Source organism: Acanthochromis polyacanthus, chromosome 12, assembly GCF_021347895.1.
Source record: "Acanthochromis polyacanthus isolate Apoly-LR-REF ecotype Palm Island chromosome 12, KAUST_Apoly_ChrSc, whole genome shotgun sequence".
Lineage (NCBI taxonomy): Eukaryota > Metazoa > Chordata > Actinopteri > Pomacentridae > Acanthochromis > Acanthochromis polyacanthus.
Window position 1 is genome coordinate 37,980,283 of NC_067124.1, and position 14,700 is coordinate 37,994,982.

General features: G+C 39.6%; 1 protein-coding gene across 1 annotated transcript in view; it reads left to right on the forward strand.

The window, feature by feature from the left end:
- Positions 1–12,530, forward strand: part of rnf115a (ring finger protein 115a) — an 18,841-nt gene extending 6,311 nt beyond the window's left edge. Inside the window, exons 2-9 of the mRNA XM_051956978.1 lie at positions 334–392; positions 618–672; positions 837–1,120; positions 1,232–1,300; positions 2,673–2,745; positions 2,830–2,923; positions 4,984–5,099; positions 11,612–12,530. Coding sequence (XP_051812938.1) covers positions 334–392; positions 618–672; positions 837–1,120; positions 1,232–1,300; positions 2,673–2,745; positions 2,830–2,923; positions 4,984–5,099; positions 11,612–11,731 — 870 coding nt within the window. The 3' untranslated portion in view covers positions 11,732–12,530. The remainder of the gene's footprint in view (positions 1–333; positions 393–617; positions 673–836; positions 1,121–1,231; positions 1,301–2,672; positions 2,746–2,829; positions 2,924–4,983; positions 5,100–11,611) is intronic.
- Positions 12,531–14,700: the final 2,170 nt, after the last annotated feature.

The window sequence follows — 14,700 nt, forward strand, 5'->3', positions numbered from 1 at the left end:
AGTCCAAGAGGAGGAAAGAATCCAGGAAATGCTCACATTTAAGAAGCTGCAATCGGAGAATCTTCTACTTTTCTTTCTTAAATAATTACTCAAATCAGTTATCAAAATAGCCGTTGATTAATTTGATACTTAGAAGACAGGCAGCCCTGATTTCAAGAAGCCTTCATTGTCTCCGGATTTTCCAACGTGTGAGATTTTACCGCTTTTATTCGCTTTAAATTCATCATCTGCTGGATATTTTCTGCCACACAACAGTTCCTGGAAACCAAACTTATCATTTTCCTGGCCTGCTCGCCCCCTGTGTAACCCAGTCTTTGTTGTGACTCTTTCCAGGAGTACATCTGTCCAAGATGTGATTCGGGTTTCATAGAGGAAGTAACAGAAGACTCCAGGTGAGACGCTTTTCTTTTTTTATTATCCCGGCTATCACTTCTCCTGACAGCACGCGATGCTGCAGCCTGTCAGTGTCGGCCCTGGAGCAGGAGAAAGCTGACGCTGCAGTGCTGAAGCCGTAGTTTTGTTCCGGGCCGACACTGAAGCTTGAACATGTGTGCACAGGGCTCAGTGGTCGTTGCTAATAATGCGTCTTTTGTCTCTTTGTGCGCTGTTTCCCTCAGTCTCCTAGAGGGTGGCGCTAACGGGATAGACGACACGGCCACACAGTTTGCAGAGGTACAAACAGACGAAGAAATACCGATCTAAATAACTGCATATTTTGATTTTCTTAATGTTTGTCCTTTTGCTTTATTGCCCTGAACATTTTTGCGCTTTATTTTTGCTTTCTTTGCCTCGTTTTGTGTGTTAAAAAACCCCTCTTTTTCCGAACGTCCCCACAGCTATGGCACCTCTTGTTACTGGAGCGGCCGTTCACGACAGACCCCGACACCCCCGACTCAGAACCCCGGCTCCCCGGAGGACGCCTGGGGGGTTTCGGCGAGCTGGGGGGGCTCGGCGGCGGGCCGATCGGTGGCTCCGTGCCGGCGGGCCTCGGGGGGCCCATGGGCAGCCTGCTAGGAGCCGGGGACCACTGGGGGCCGGGGCGTCCTCCTCGTCTGCACACCCAGAGGAGGTACCGGTCCAGAGGCAGCAGTCGGCCCGACCGCTCGCCGGCCGTGGAGGGGTGGGTTGTCCCCGTCTTCGTCTTCATCACCCTCCACCTGCTTTTTACGCTCTCACAATCCTCATTTTTCTCATTTTAAAAGTTGACTTTGCGTATTTTCCTCTTTTCCAGGATTGTACAGCAGTTTCTCGCCGGTCTCTTTGCCAACTCTGGAGTCCCTGGTTCACCTCCCCTGTCATGGTAACAGCGGTTTCTGCTTGTTTTTTTTGTTCTTGTCACATTTTGCCTCAATGTGGGCTCATTTTTACTGCAATAAATAAGTCCTGCAGCTCTGTGGAAGCAGAGCAACCGTGACTAGTAGTACAGAGAAATGTTTTCTGTGCAGTATGATACGGTTAGAATACAGTAAAACTTTAAAAATAAGAAAAAAAAAAATCTTTTCTGTGACTGTTTTACAAAAATGGAAAAAAATGTAGAATCAACATGTTTGTTTGTCCAAATTTCTACACTGAAAAAAACCTTTAAAAAGTCATGAAAAAGTTCAATTTCTTAGATTTTTATGTTTTACAAAGAAAAGGGAAAGGAAATGGAAACGATTAACTTTTTCCAAATATGCACAGGCATTACCAATACTGGAAAAAACACCCATGGCTTCTTGACATACTATAGATATTTAACTTTGAATTTTTACAACTTCTACCGACTCTTGTTCTTCACATCATCAGCAGAAAGATGTTTCTCCATGCTGAATGGATCTCCAACAACTTGCTCCTCTGTTCGCTGTTTCTGAGCCACGCTGACTTTATTTTATTCATCCAGTGTGTTTTATTTTACTTTCATGATCCTTTTGGACAATTTTTGACTCATTTTGGACAAATCTGGACAAATTTTCTAAAGTTTCGTACCAGTCTATCAGATGTCTGACAATTTTTGAGCCATTTTCTGACAAATTTTGAGTCATCTCAAGTAATCTTTGTCTTTATTTCGACAAGATTCTGTCATTTTGGTGAGGTTTACTACAATATTTGATTTTTTACCGCCTCAATGAACTCGCTCCACTCTGCTCATCACCGTGCTAACTGGATCCTCTGTTTGCTGTTCCTGAGCCGCGCTGCATTTGTGTTATTGATCCAAAAGGCTTTATTGTTGATTATCTCTCCAGTTTGTCAGCATTCTTGTCTCCTCTCTGCTCACAGTTGGTCATAGCTCGTCTCTTGCGCCATGTAGTGGAGAATTTTTAATTTTTTCAGAAGCAAGTTAGTGTAAATGGTTTAATTTTTGGTGATTTTTTTCAAAGTGAGATGCCTAGAATACAGTAATTTTGATGAATAATCAATGATAAAATGCTTTCTGGCTTCTCAGTTGCATCAAGGAGCTGCGACTTGTTTGTTTTCTACAGAATCTGGTGCAAATGGTTTATTTTTGTCAAATAAAAAAACATTTCAAGCTTGAATTTGTTGCATTTTCCCAACTGAACTGCACTGCATGCACTATTAACTCAAATACGTTGAACATCCAACAGCACTTTGTGTATTTACCATTTCTGGTGGATAAATGGTGTCCTTTTAGCTGTTTTATAAAAAGTTAACAAGCCTTTCTGCGTGTCTTTCAGGACAGGGATGCTGCACTCTAACCCAGGGGATTACGCCTGGGGGCAGGGAGGGTTAGACGCCGTGATAACACAGGTAAATCTAACCTCATAACACTTTAACTGTGCGTTACTGTCAGGTTTTTGTCCCTCTTGAGCTCACAAATGTGTGTGTTTGCAGTTACTAGGTCAGCTGGAGAACACAGGACCTCCTCCAGCGGAGAAAGAGAAGATCTCATCCCTCCCAACGGTTAATATCTCTCAGGAACAAGCAGGTCAGTCGCTCCTCTTTTTACCATTTTTTCCATCGCTCTCTCACCAGGTTTCTCTCACCGTGTCCTTGAAGTAGAAAGTACAGTATTCCCATGGAAAGCTATGCTTGCACGAGGAATTTTAAATGAAGAGCCGCTGTGGCTCACTCATAAGAACAACAATGAGCCGCAAAAAGCCACAAATTTCTGTGTCAGTGATAGCGGAAAAAATGGAGTCATTTTCCTGCATTCTGGTAGCCTAGCCCTGCTAGCCCCATGTTCTGAAGGCACAAGGGTCTAGGGACGCTCGACAGGGAGGGAGGCGGGCTAAAAGGTTGTCTGTCAAATCATCCTGCAGCAATTGGGTAGGTATACAACCAATCAGCGCAACGAATAGGCTGACGTAGTTCCTAGAGCGCCGGAAATCAGAGGATGCGGTAGTTCGGTGAAGCCTTATTTCTACAGTCAATGGGTGAAGCTCAAGTATATTACAGACATGTTAACAGAAAGATTATTCAGAGTCGGTGCTAATGGAGCTCAACGACTGTTGTCGTTTTTGTTGTCGACCCTGGCAGAGAATTAAATTCGTTGCCGTGGGTTGTCTAGCGCGGCTAGGCTAGTTGTTTCCGGTTGTTTCTGTCAGAATCGTCACGCCTCTGTCGTCACTTAGTTACACCCGCCTTCTGACTCTACACTTCATGGTGATTCGTCCGGCCAGTTTTAGGAGAATCCAGCCTCGAGCCTTATGGAGGGTAACTAGACCCACCCTGGCAGAGAATTAAATTCGTTGCCGTGGGTTGTCTAGCGCGGCGAGGCTAGCATTCTGGTGCATTTTGAGGTAAAAAATGCTCAAATAAACACTTCTAATTTAACCATTTTGTTTCTACTTATATGTATGTATGTTGTTATTTTCTTAACAACAACTCCTCCTCGGCTGCCCCCCCCCCCCCCCCCCCAAACACACACAAACAACGTGAAATGTTTCAGTCTAAGTCCTAAATAAATATCATCACAAAGTGTGAGTCTATATCATTTTGCTAAACTTTCAGATCCAAATTTAATGTTCTTTTGGTAAAAACAGGCAGTCAGGGGTGAAGACACATTCCCATGTATTTATGCATTTGGCCATTTAAAAACCTGTACCTGAAACATGTTCATGATCAAAACTTTTTGACCCATAAAAATATTAATTTCATGTCCACTTTACCTTCTTTCCTCCTATGTCCAATTCTTCAACCCTCACTATGTACCATATCTCACAACTGTAGCATAAACTCAACAAAAACCTCCTCTTTCTCTTTCTTGCTTTTCCTGATCGCAAATGACTCGCCTTGTGGCACAGAGATTCAGAGATTTCACGCAGTAAAAATAGCATGCTTTTCTGTGATTGGCCGAGAGCGGGTCATGACCCGGGCGCGTGATCAAGACTCGAGTGGCTCCGACCATTTCCGACGCCTACCGAGAGAAAAAGTTTGTTTTTCTTATATTATCGCTCGAGCGTTTCCTCCTCTATGAAGGTAAACCAAATAATTTTGGACAAAACAAGACATCAGTCGTCTTTTGGAAACACTGATGGACATTTTTAACCTTTTTTTTTTAAACCTAAAGACTTCTTAATTAATCCAGAAAATCCATTAATCTGCACTATTTGCAGCCTTACCGTAAAATAATGCTGTTGCAGTCTTAAATGCACACACTGGGACTAAACTGTACTTCTTTAGTAAATGTGAGCTAATAACAAATCTGTCATTTGTGTAAAAGAATTTGGATACAGAATAAAATGTGCGGATATTCTGCCTAGAAGAGCTTCTGAAATGCCCGTTAACCTTCAGCGTATCAACAGTCTGTTCCATAAATTAACTCCGATGACGTCTTCTTTCTTTTTTTCCTGCTCCTCTTTCGCCTCCTGCTTGTGTGTGCGCTGCCCTATTTTACCGCTCAGCTGCTGATGGCTGACTTACTGGGATAAACGAACGTCTGCGGGCCTTTTTAGGCCTTTTCTGTGTTTTTACTCAGCAGACACCCCATGCTCGCCACCTTATATGACTTAAAAACGCTCCGTTTCCTTCTTTTGTTTGTGTTAGACTGCTGTATGGAATGTCCAGTGTGCAAAGAGGACTTCTCAGTGGGAGAACCAGTCAGACAGCTCCCCTGCAACCACTTCTTTCATTCAGACTGTATAGTACCGTGGCTGGAAATGGTGAGTCTCCATAAACACGGCAGAGCTTTGCAGGATAAAATCACAAGCAGGGTGTATTCCAGTATCAGTGGAAGTAGTAGATACACCAGAGAAGGGTTTTGCATGTGCCAGTATGCAAAAAAACAAAAAAAACCAACACCTGCATGTCCGACTGTGTCTGGTTTTGTGTTGCAGTGTGCAGCCGGCTTGATTTTATGAATCCTCTGCACAGGTCCGTCACATACGTAGCACGTTCACAATCAGGGTTTTTATTTGCGTACAGTTTCACAGCGGGCTGGGACCTGGAAATCTAGAAAATTTGACCCCCTCCAAATTGCTTTTATTTTTGTTTTTCTTATAGTAGAATAAAAATCCAGTTAAAAAAAAAAAAATCAAGTCAAACGGTCTATTCTTTAAGAAGTTCGGCCAGTTTGAATCTCAGGAAATGACACATTCCACAGGCGTAAAAACATTTATATTTGAGCTTTTCATTCTATTTCTTTTGAGAAAGTAATAATTTTTACCTGAGATTTTAACAATATTCAGGTTTACCTGCTCCAAATTTTCTTAATTGCTTAAATTTAGAAGATTTCTGCAAAGTTTGGAAAAATATAGTAAATGTCCACTTTTTTTTCTGAGACTGTTTTCATGTACCACCCAGAATATTTTCACTTGCCATAAGCCAGATATGGGAAAGTATATATTTTCTGAAAGAATAGGATGTCAGGTGTTGGAAAAATACAAGTGTCAGAAAATCTGGCTTATGGCAACTCTCACAGATCAAATTTTACTGAAGAAGGTCTAAGTTCCCCTGTGTGGGCTTTGAGCGATTGATGTTAACACGCATGTATCTAAACTGTAAGTAGTACTTCTAATACACACATACTTTGCAGTATAAAAAGACTTCTAGATGTCTAAGTGTAACAACTGCCTTCAAATTTTGAAAATGGTCATTTAAGGCATCAATTTAGGGCAGATTTCATTAAAAATTCTTGAAATTTGGTAGATTTTTCCAGTTTAGACTTCATGTTTCACTGTTATGTTTTTTTGTAAAGTAGTCATTTACTCTGCATAGAATTAGTTAATAAAACATTTGAAGGCAATATCATGTCTCGCCTTTCAAATTTACGTTTAATCACCAAATTCCATCGGTGGAACCCTACATTTATGTCTAGAAAAATCTCCCTGCAGCCTTAAGTTTTTAATATAATTTAAAGATATCTTTTTAGATGTATTCCCAAGTATATTGCGGTTGAAATGAGCCCTCAGTCACTACCAGGGGATGATTTTTAGCCAAGATATTACATTTTTTCCAAAAAATAAGCCGAGCAGCCCACTGTGAGTTTGATTGTGTTTAAATTTGTCACTTCAGTTGGGACAAGTGCAGGTTAAATGCTGACACATGGGCTAATAAACCGGCATTTTCTCTGATAAACAATAGATTTTCTGAGTACAACTCCATTTTATTAACCGTGTGTGGAATTTACTGCCTCTTTTGTTGGGACAAAGTGCATTTTCCTTAATTTTCCATAAATTAAAGTGAGGAAATGTTGCACTAATAGGCAGATTTTTAATAATATCTGTTACATTTAATACTAAAATGATGTCAAATCAGACTAAAATCAGGAATCCACGTGGTAAAATTAGAAGGGTGTTTGTATAAGTGTAGATTTAATGCTAACAAACTGGATTATTCTGCATTTTCCTTATTTAAAGCTGGGAAGCGTTGCTGTAGTGACAGATTTTAAACGATACGTCGCATTCAAAGCAAAAGAGCAGCCTGATCGTGATGTAAAACGAGATTAAAATCAGGAATCTTGTGATAAAATCACTCAATGTCTGCAGAAAAGACAGCAGTATACTCAGAAACGGGGATTTTATTATGTACACTGTTTAAAATGTATTTAATTTTGCCATTTTTGTTGGAATAAATTGTTTGTTAAATGCAATCAAATGGACTTTACAGATGTGCATTTTCTTAGACAGTAGTTTAACTGAGTGCAATTTGCTGTGTTTTGCACTATTTCTGAACCATTCTGCACATTTTCTCATTGTAGGAGAGATTTTAGTGCATTTATTTTGTCACTTTTGTTTGGACAAAGTGCATTTTCCTTCAATTTTCCATAATTTTAAGTGAGGAAACGTTGCTATAATGAGAGATTTTAAAAAATCTGTTTTATTTAATACCAGAAATGATGTAAAACTAGAGACCAAAATCAGGAATCTACATGAAAAAGTGTGTTTAGTGTTGCAAAGTGTAGATTTAATGCAAACAAATTGGAAGTTTCTGCATGTTGTATTATTTTAAGCTGAAAACGTAGTAGCAGATTTTAAAAGATACGTTTCATTCAAAGCAAAAGAGCAGCCCGAAAACGAGACCGAAACAGGAATCAGGTGTCCTACTGCATCAGGTTTTATGCATTCTCTCTATTTTATGGCCTTTTCTGACCCACAATCCTTTGCGCAGCTCCGTCACATACGTCACTGTACGATAAAAAAAGAAGCTTTAAACAATACGAACTTTGTGACGGCTGCTGCTTCGGTTACTGTAAGTAAAAAGACAAAGTCTGCGATCTGGAATCCAGCTGAGATAAGATAAACTTTATTGATCCTTCACCTGGTTTAAAGTCACATGTTACAGCAGCGAGGCATGAAAAGAAAAGCAGCAGCTCAAGAATTGTGTAATAAGCCTAAAAATAAAGGTACGATAAAGACATTTAAGTAATCTCACCAGCTGTAACTCAAAAAGTGATGCTAGAGTGTGAGATTAGTGTTGAAAAGACATAAAAAAATAAAGACATCAGAAAGTCTGACACTGTCATTAATAAAATACAGCAAAGATATAACAATAAAATACAATAATGTTAAAAGAAAAGATCTCCAAAATGTATAAAAGTGTAGAGTTTTTCCACTGTATCCATATTACTTAAAGGGGAACTTCGGTTTTTTTCAACCTGGGGTCTGTTTCCATATGTAATTTCATACATGTGAGTGATGGAGAAATGAATTTACAACATAGCTCCAGTATTTAGCCAGGCAGGCAGCTAGCAGCTCAGCTAGCAGCTCAGCTAGCAGCTCAGCTAGCGAAAAGTATGCGTCAAAGTCTGCTCTAACGTGCTTTTTCCCCACACTGACCGGCTCAGATAGTCTCAATGAGTGTCCCACAACATACTAGAGATGAGAAGTGAACGAAAACCTCTGCATTACTTGGCGATCGCTCTTTGTTGTGGTCTGTATCTAAATCTCAGGACGCTAGAAAGCAAATCTTGTTCTGAAATCGCGCGATAGCTCACGCCAAAACCGGTGTTTTGGCGTGAGCTATCGCGCGATTTCGGAACTAGATTTGCTTTCTAGCGTTATTATTATTATTCTTCAGAATTGATAACACTGTAGGGTATTTTTGTCAAAATTAACTCCTAATATGTAAATTATTGAGGTGTAATTAAACTCCAAAAACACCACAAGGCCAACTGAAGTATTTCGTCTTGATAGGTTCATTTTTTCCAACTATGTTGTTTTTTTAAAGAAATAAATTCCTAATTTGACGTTTGTTGTGTTGTAAAGCTCTTATTTTCAACAGTTCAGTACAAAGAAGGTTATTAATATTTATTATTATATAATAGAGTGCTAATGAGAGGATTCAGGAGTAGAGTCTCCGTGTTCTGCTTTTGGTTTCTCCTTTCCTTCAGTGTGTAATGAACATGCTTTTCATGCATTAGCTGTCAAAGGTCCGCACACCGACAGAGGTTAAAGTCCACAACAAATAAATAATTCTCTCTTACCTGCCTGAAACACCTCGTTACTCATCTACCTGTCAGACAGTTAGTTTAATAAACCAACTTTACCTTGATATTCAGGTGGAAGGGCCTTAAAGAGACACGAGGCGCTGCAGGATCAATAAGTGTTTGTTTGTGCAGCACAGTTCACACACAAGGCGACTGAAGGTGCTTTACGATGGCATCACAAAGCTTTCAAATGAATTATAATGCAGTATATATTAGGGCTGGACCCCAATATCCGAATATTCGTTCGCTACGGCACTATCTGGACATTAATTTTGGTATCCGAATATTCGCCCGCCCCGGTCGGACGTTACCGTGCAGAAAGAATATTCGGCGTTACTGTCTTCCCTCCACCTTCGGCCCACATCGACTCATCCCGTCCTGTGATCACATAAACATATACACATATGTCTATGTGATCACCCCTCCTCCCTCCAGACGAAAATATTCGGAGCTCGTCTCTTCCCAGCTCATCTCGGCTCCTCATTCGTGTTTGTTTCCACCACCTGAATGGCCGGGTTGCTGCCGACGTCACGCTTCACTTCGTTGCATAAACACAAAGAAGATGCTGAAGACCTCCGCTGTTTGGGAATTCTTCAGTTTAAATGAAGACTAAATGAAGGCAAAATTTGGACCCGGGAGACCAGACGAACGGATCCGAATATTCGTGCCGTCTCCGCCACGTTACGGGACGGAATGAATGTTCGGATATTTGTCTTTAATAGGGCCCAAATATTGGGAGGCCTAAACCACTATTGGGGTCAGCCCTAGTATATATACTTTAACTCATTTTTGAGCAACTTTAAGTGATGCAGAGCAACATTAGCTAATATAGAGCAAATTTAAAAAGAAAGAAAACTTAGAAAACCCTTGTGCAGAAGTGTGAGTTTTCATGGAAAACGTGGAATTATCTGGGTGACCCCAAACTATTGAACGGTGGTGTAAATGTAGGAATTAGTCGACTTCAAATCAAAATTTGGCTAATTGCAGAAGTTCCAGCTGAGCACATATCGGAGGTGTGACTTCTAAATAATGAGACTAAACGTTGTAATTCATTTTAGTTTCATGTGAGCAGAGCAGAACTGAAACTCTTCTTACGTTTTGCAGAACGTCTGATCGAGAGTTCAAACGGTGTCGGGGCTTTCGCAACTTTCTGTCGCCCTTCAGACGTGGTGGTGAAGCGTCACGTTTTCATTTATTGCCACAGTAAATACTGAACTGAAGCTCGTCTTTAAAAACTAACCTGAAACCAACGATGTCAGCGTTATCACAGACGGTCAGTTTCCCCTTTTGGTTCGGCTCTGGTGGCAGTTTTAGTATCACTTCGGTTAAATGAACGTTGATCCAGCAAACCGTCAACAACCAGTCGGTCTTAATTCCATTTTACGAACTCCATGTAGAACTGGCAAACTTTGGTTGTAATGTTAGATTTGAAATTATTAGCTGCATTTAAAGCCATAAGCAGCGGATCGTGACGTAAAACGAGACTAAAATCGGGGAATCTGCTTGTGAAAATGCTTCCAAGACACTTGTGAGGAAGCAGACAAAGCTAGCAGGTGGGGAGAAGACAGCAGCAAGCTTAGAGACAGGGTTTTATTATGCATCCAGTTTTTATTGTCACTTTGGTTGGGTCAAGTGTAGGTTAAATGCTAACAAATGGGCTAATGAGCATGGGCATTTTGTTTTATTTTAGGGTCATTTTGTTTTGTTTTTTTTTGGTCTTTGCAACGATTTTTAGACGTTTGTGGAATTCTGTCGTCACTTCATTTGTTTTTGTGTTAATTTCTTCCTTTTTTGCGCAAAATTTGTGACATTTCAGGGTACTTTGTGTTATTTTGGGGTCATTTGTGTGTGTTTTTTGTTTTTTGTGACCTTTTGTAGACATTTAGTGGAAGTTTGTGGAATTTTGTTTTCACATCATTTGTTTCTGTGCTTGTTTTGACAGTTTCAGGGCATTTTGTGTTATTTTGGGGCATTTTTTTGTGTTTTTGGTCATTTTGTGAGCCTTTGTAGACATTTAGTGGAAGTTTGTGGAATTCTGTTTTCACATCATTTGTTTTTGTGTTAAATTTGTGACAGTTTCAGGGCATTTTGTGTTATTTTAGGGTCATTTTGTGTGTGTTTTTTTGGGTCCTTTTGTGACCCTTTGTAGACATTTAGTGGAATTCTGTTTTCACATCAGGTTTCAGGCATTTTGTGTTGTTTTGGGGCATTTTTTGTGCTTTTTGGTCTTTTGTGACGATTTGTCGACATTTTGTGGAATTCTGTGGTTGCTTTTTTGTTTTTATGTTAACTTTATGTATTTTTGCGCAAAATTTGTGGCCCTTTCAGGGCATTTTGTGGTCATTACATGTGTGTTTTTTGGTCTTTTTGTGACCATTTCCAGACACGTTATTGAATTTTGTGAAATTCTGTCGTCACTTTATTTGCTTTTGTGATAATTTGATGCATTTTTGCATAAAATTTGTGAGGATTTCAGGGCATCTTGCGTCATTTTCTGTAGTTTTGTGAAATTCTGTTCTCTCCATTTGTTTTTGTGGTAATTTTATGCATTTTTGTGAGACATTTGTGACAATTTCAGGGCATTTTGTGTCATTTTATGGTCCTTTTCTGTGTTTCTGTGTTCATTTTGTGACTGTTATTGACACATTTTGTCCTCTCTTTCTGGTCTTTTCTGTCTCGGTGCTTTCAAACTGTGTAGAACTTGTGGTGAAAGCGCCCACAGCTAACGTCTGCCTTGTTTGCTCGCAGCACGACACGTGTCCAGTGTGTAGGAAGAGTTTGAACGGAGAAGACAGCAGCAGCCAGCCTTCGTCAGAGTCGCCCTCCCTGTCCATGGACCCCCGAACACAGGAGAGATGGTCCTTCTGATCGCCCTCACCGTCACCCCTTCAGTCATAATCATCTCTGTCTGACTTCTCTCTCATTTTTTTTGTATTTTTTATTTAACGCCTTCTTTCTTCTTCTCCTCCTCCTCCTCGATCGTTCACCCATACAGACGTCTTAACATCCTTTTCTTTCTGCCTAAATAACAAACCAGCCTCGATCGATGTTCATCCAGTCTCCTCTACTTCCAGCAAACTCCCCCCTATGATTTTATATTCTTTAAACGTGGAGAAATGCCGGACTTTATATCGAATCCTCTCCAGATTAGCTAAATCCTGCAGCTGAGCCGGATACTTGGCATTCACAGACACCTGGAATAAATGTAAGGTTTCTGTTAAGATCCTGTCGGGACGACTGTTGGTGTTTTATTGGCATTTTTAAAGGTGTCATCGTGTCCAAAACTCCCCCGAAACGAAAGCATTTTATAGGAATGAGACGGTTTAAAAAGAGGCTATGACTTTGGAGGACAAAAACAAACAGCAAGGGAATGAAAATTAAAAAAATCTTCGGCCCCTTTTACGTAGGTTTCATCCCCCTGGTGTAAATATTCCAAACTCTCCGTCATTTCATTCCTCCGTTTATCGCCGTCTTTGGTTTTTATCACCTTTTTTTTGATGTAAATAATTTTAGTCCAACAACTTAAGGTTTGCAAAGGAATAAAGAAAAATAAAAAAGACGCATTGAGAATGGAGACAAAAATGTGAAAACCTGGTTATCCAACTGTATATTATATATATGAAAAAATGTCTATGATGTATTAATAAATTGACAAAAAAACAGTTAATTTTTGTTCCTCGTTTATTCGTTTTTTTTTTAAATCCTCTAAACTCCAAACGGTTTCAGGGTGGGTTTTTTTTTTGCTGACGGCTTTTTTTTTTAAAAATATAAAGCATAAATAAGGAAACAGCACAACCATGACTCGAAACTCAGAAATGCCAGTTAGAAAGACAGAAATAATTAAAAAAAATATCACAAAAAAAATCAAAAACTAGAATTAACATGTTAATAAAAAGTTTAAGTTTCCTGAGATTTCACCAAATTTAGAAAAAAAAATTCTATTGATATTTAAAATTTACATTTTATTTTTTGTTTGTTTCTGCAGTTCTGCCGATATTTTCTGAATTTTTGTTGTGCAACTGTTGGACGCAGCTGAATCTCAAATGTCTTCTTAGTTTTGCGAAGAAACTCAGAATTTTTAGTTTTTTACAGAATCTATCTAATAAATGTTTATTTTTAAGGAATATCTACATAAGACAAAGTGATTTTTAATAAAATGTCACAATTTTAAGCTAAAAATCTGGCTAATTTTCCCAGCAGAACAGTTAGAATGACAGAAGTCCTATAAAAAAATATATATATATATATACTCACGCAAAAGAAACGCAAGTTTCTTTTACCCGATGAAAAATTAAATTTGGTTTCCCAAAACAAAAATGCATTTGGTACTTTGTGGTGCATGGTGTGTTCTTAACATTTTCTGTTGCGTTTTGTAAGGTTGGTGTGAAAACCGAAAACGAATCGTCGCAATACACCAATGCACTGATGATGTGGACATGATTCACACGTTGCACGTGCAATTGAATATGCACGATTTATCGACACCTTCAGTGGGTATAAATTTCATTCAAGATCATAGGCATTTCACTTGCTGTTTAACTATGCCACGCTTAAACCAAATTCAGAGGAGCCAAGCCATCGGACGTCTGCAAGCTGAAGAGTCTGTCCGAGACATTGCCCGTCACTTCAATGTCACCATCACCACCATTTACCGTCTCCAGCGTCGATACAACACCACACAGAGCACCGATGACCTTCACCGAAGCGGACAGACAGTTACTTGTTGTGGTCTGTATCCAAATCTCGGGACGCAAGAAAGCAAATCTCGTTCCGAAATCGCGGGTCAAAACTCAAAGCACACTTTAGGTCTTTGGCCGAACAGGATAAACATTTACTGAACACACTAAAAGTAAATGTTTTTGGAACATAAGTAGGAATAAAACAGACAGGAATATTATTCCACAATAAATAAACTTTATATAACTTGAAATACTTTGTTCTCTATCAAAATGTCTCTTTTCAAAATTATAAAAGTTAAAACTATGAACATGCTGCAACAAAAACAGCAGTGGCAGCTCCCTTTCTGCTCTTTCCTTACTCACTAAACTCAAGGTCCATGGAGGACTCCAGTAGTTGACGTTTCCTGCTGCAACCTTCTCTTTTTCAGCTTTCTTCCACGTCCGATCACTCATGGCCCGTTTTTTTTTAAACGTTTTTGACCCTTTTTCCGAGCTTTGACCGATCAGAGAACATGAAGGACATCATCGGTATCAAAGACAGATTCACAGACAAACGCCGATCGTCACATAACTCTGCTGTTCATTGGCGGAGGAACCACATACTAAACTATCAAGTTTTTTATATACAATTTGGACCACATAGTAAACCATGACGTTTTACCTGTTCTGTGCTTGGAGCACATAATCTTGTTGCACTTTACCTTTTTGTCTACTTTTTTCTTTAGTGTTTTTTTTTTAATCAATATTTTCTCATCTCTTTGGAACATTTTTCTTTGACATTTTTGTGTTCAGTAATTCAGATTATGCAGATTTCAAACCTTTCGCTATGGATGGATCTGCGGCACTGAGAAAATCCCAGTTAAAATACTGCGTGACACTGTGGCATCTCAGTCGTTTATTTTGGAGGGGATTTTGCCGTGAAATGCTGACACTGCTGTTGGTTCTGAGGCTCCGGTGTTGTGCCTGCCCGCCGAGATCTGCATGCAGGACGCGGGAGCGCGCCCGCCTCGCTAAAACAGAAACCAAGAGACGCCAAAGGTTTTCTACGGCACAGTGCTTCTTGATAATGAGGCTATATGAAAGCTTGGATTTCTTTGTTTTACGGTCTGTTAAATATGTTGAAGAATTTGATTCAGGTATATCCAGAAATAAAGTGAG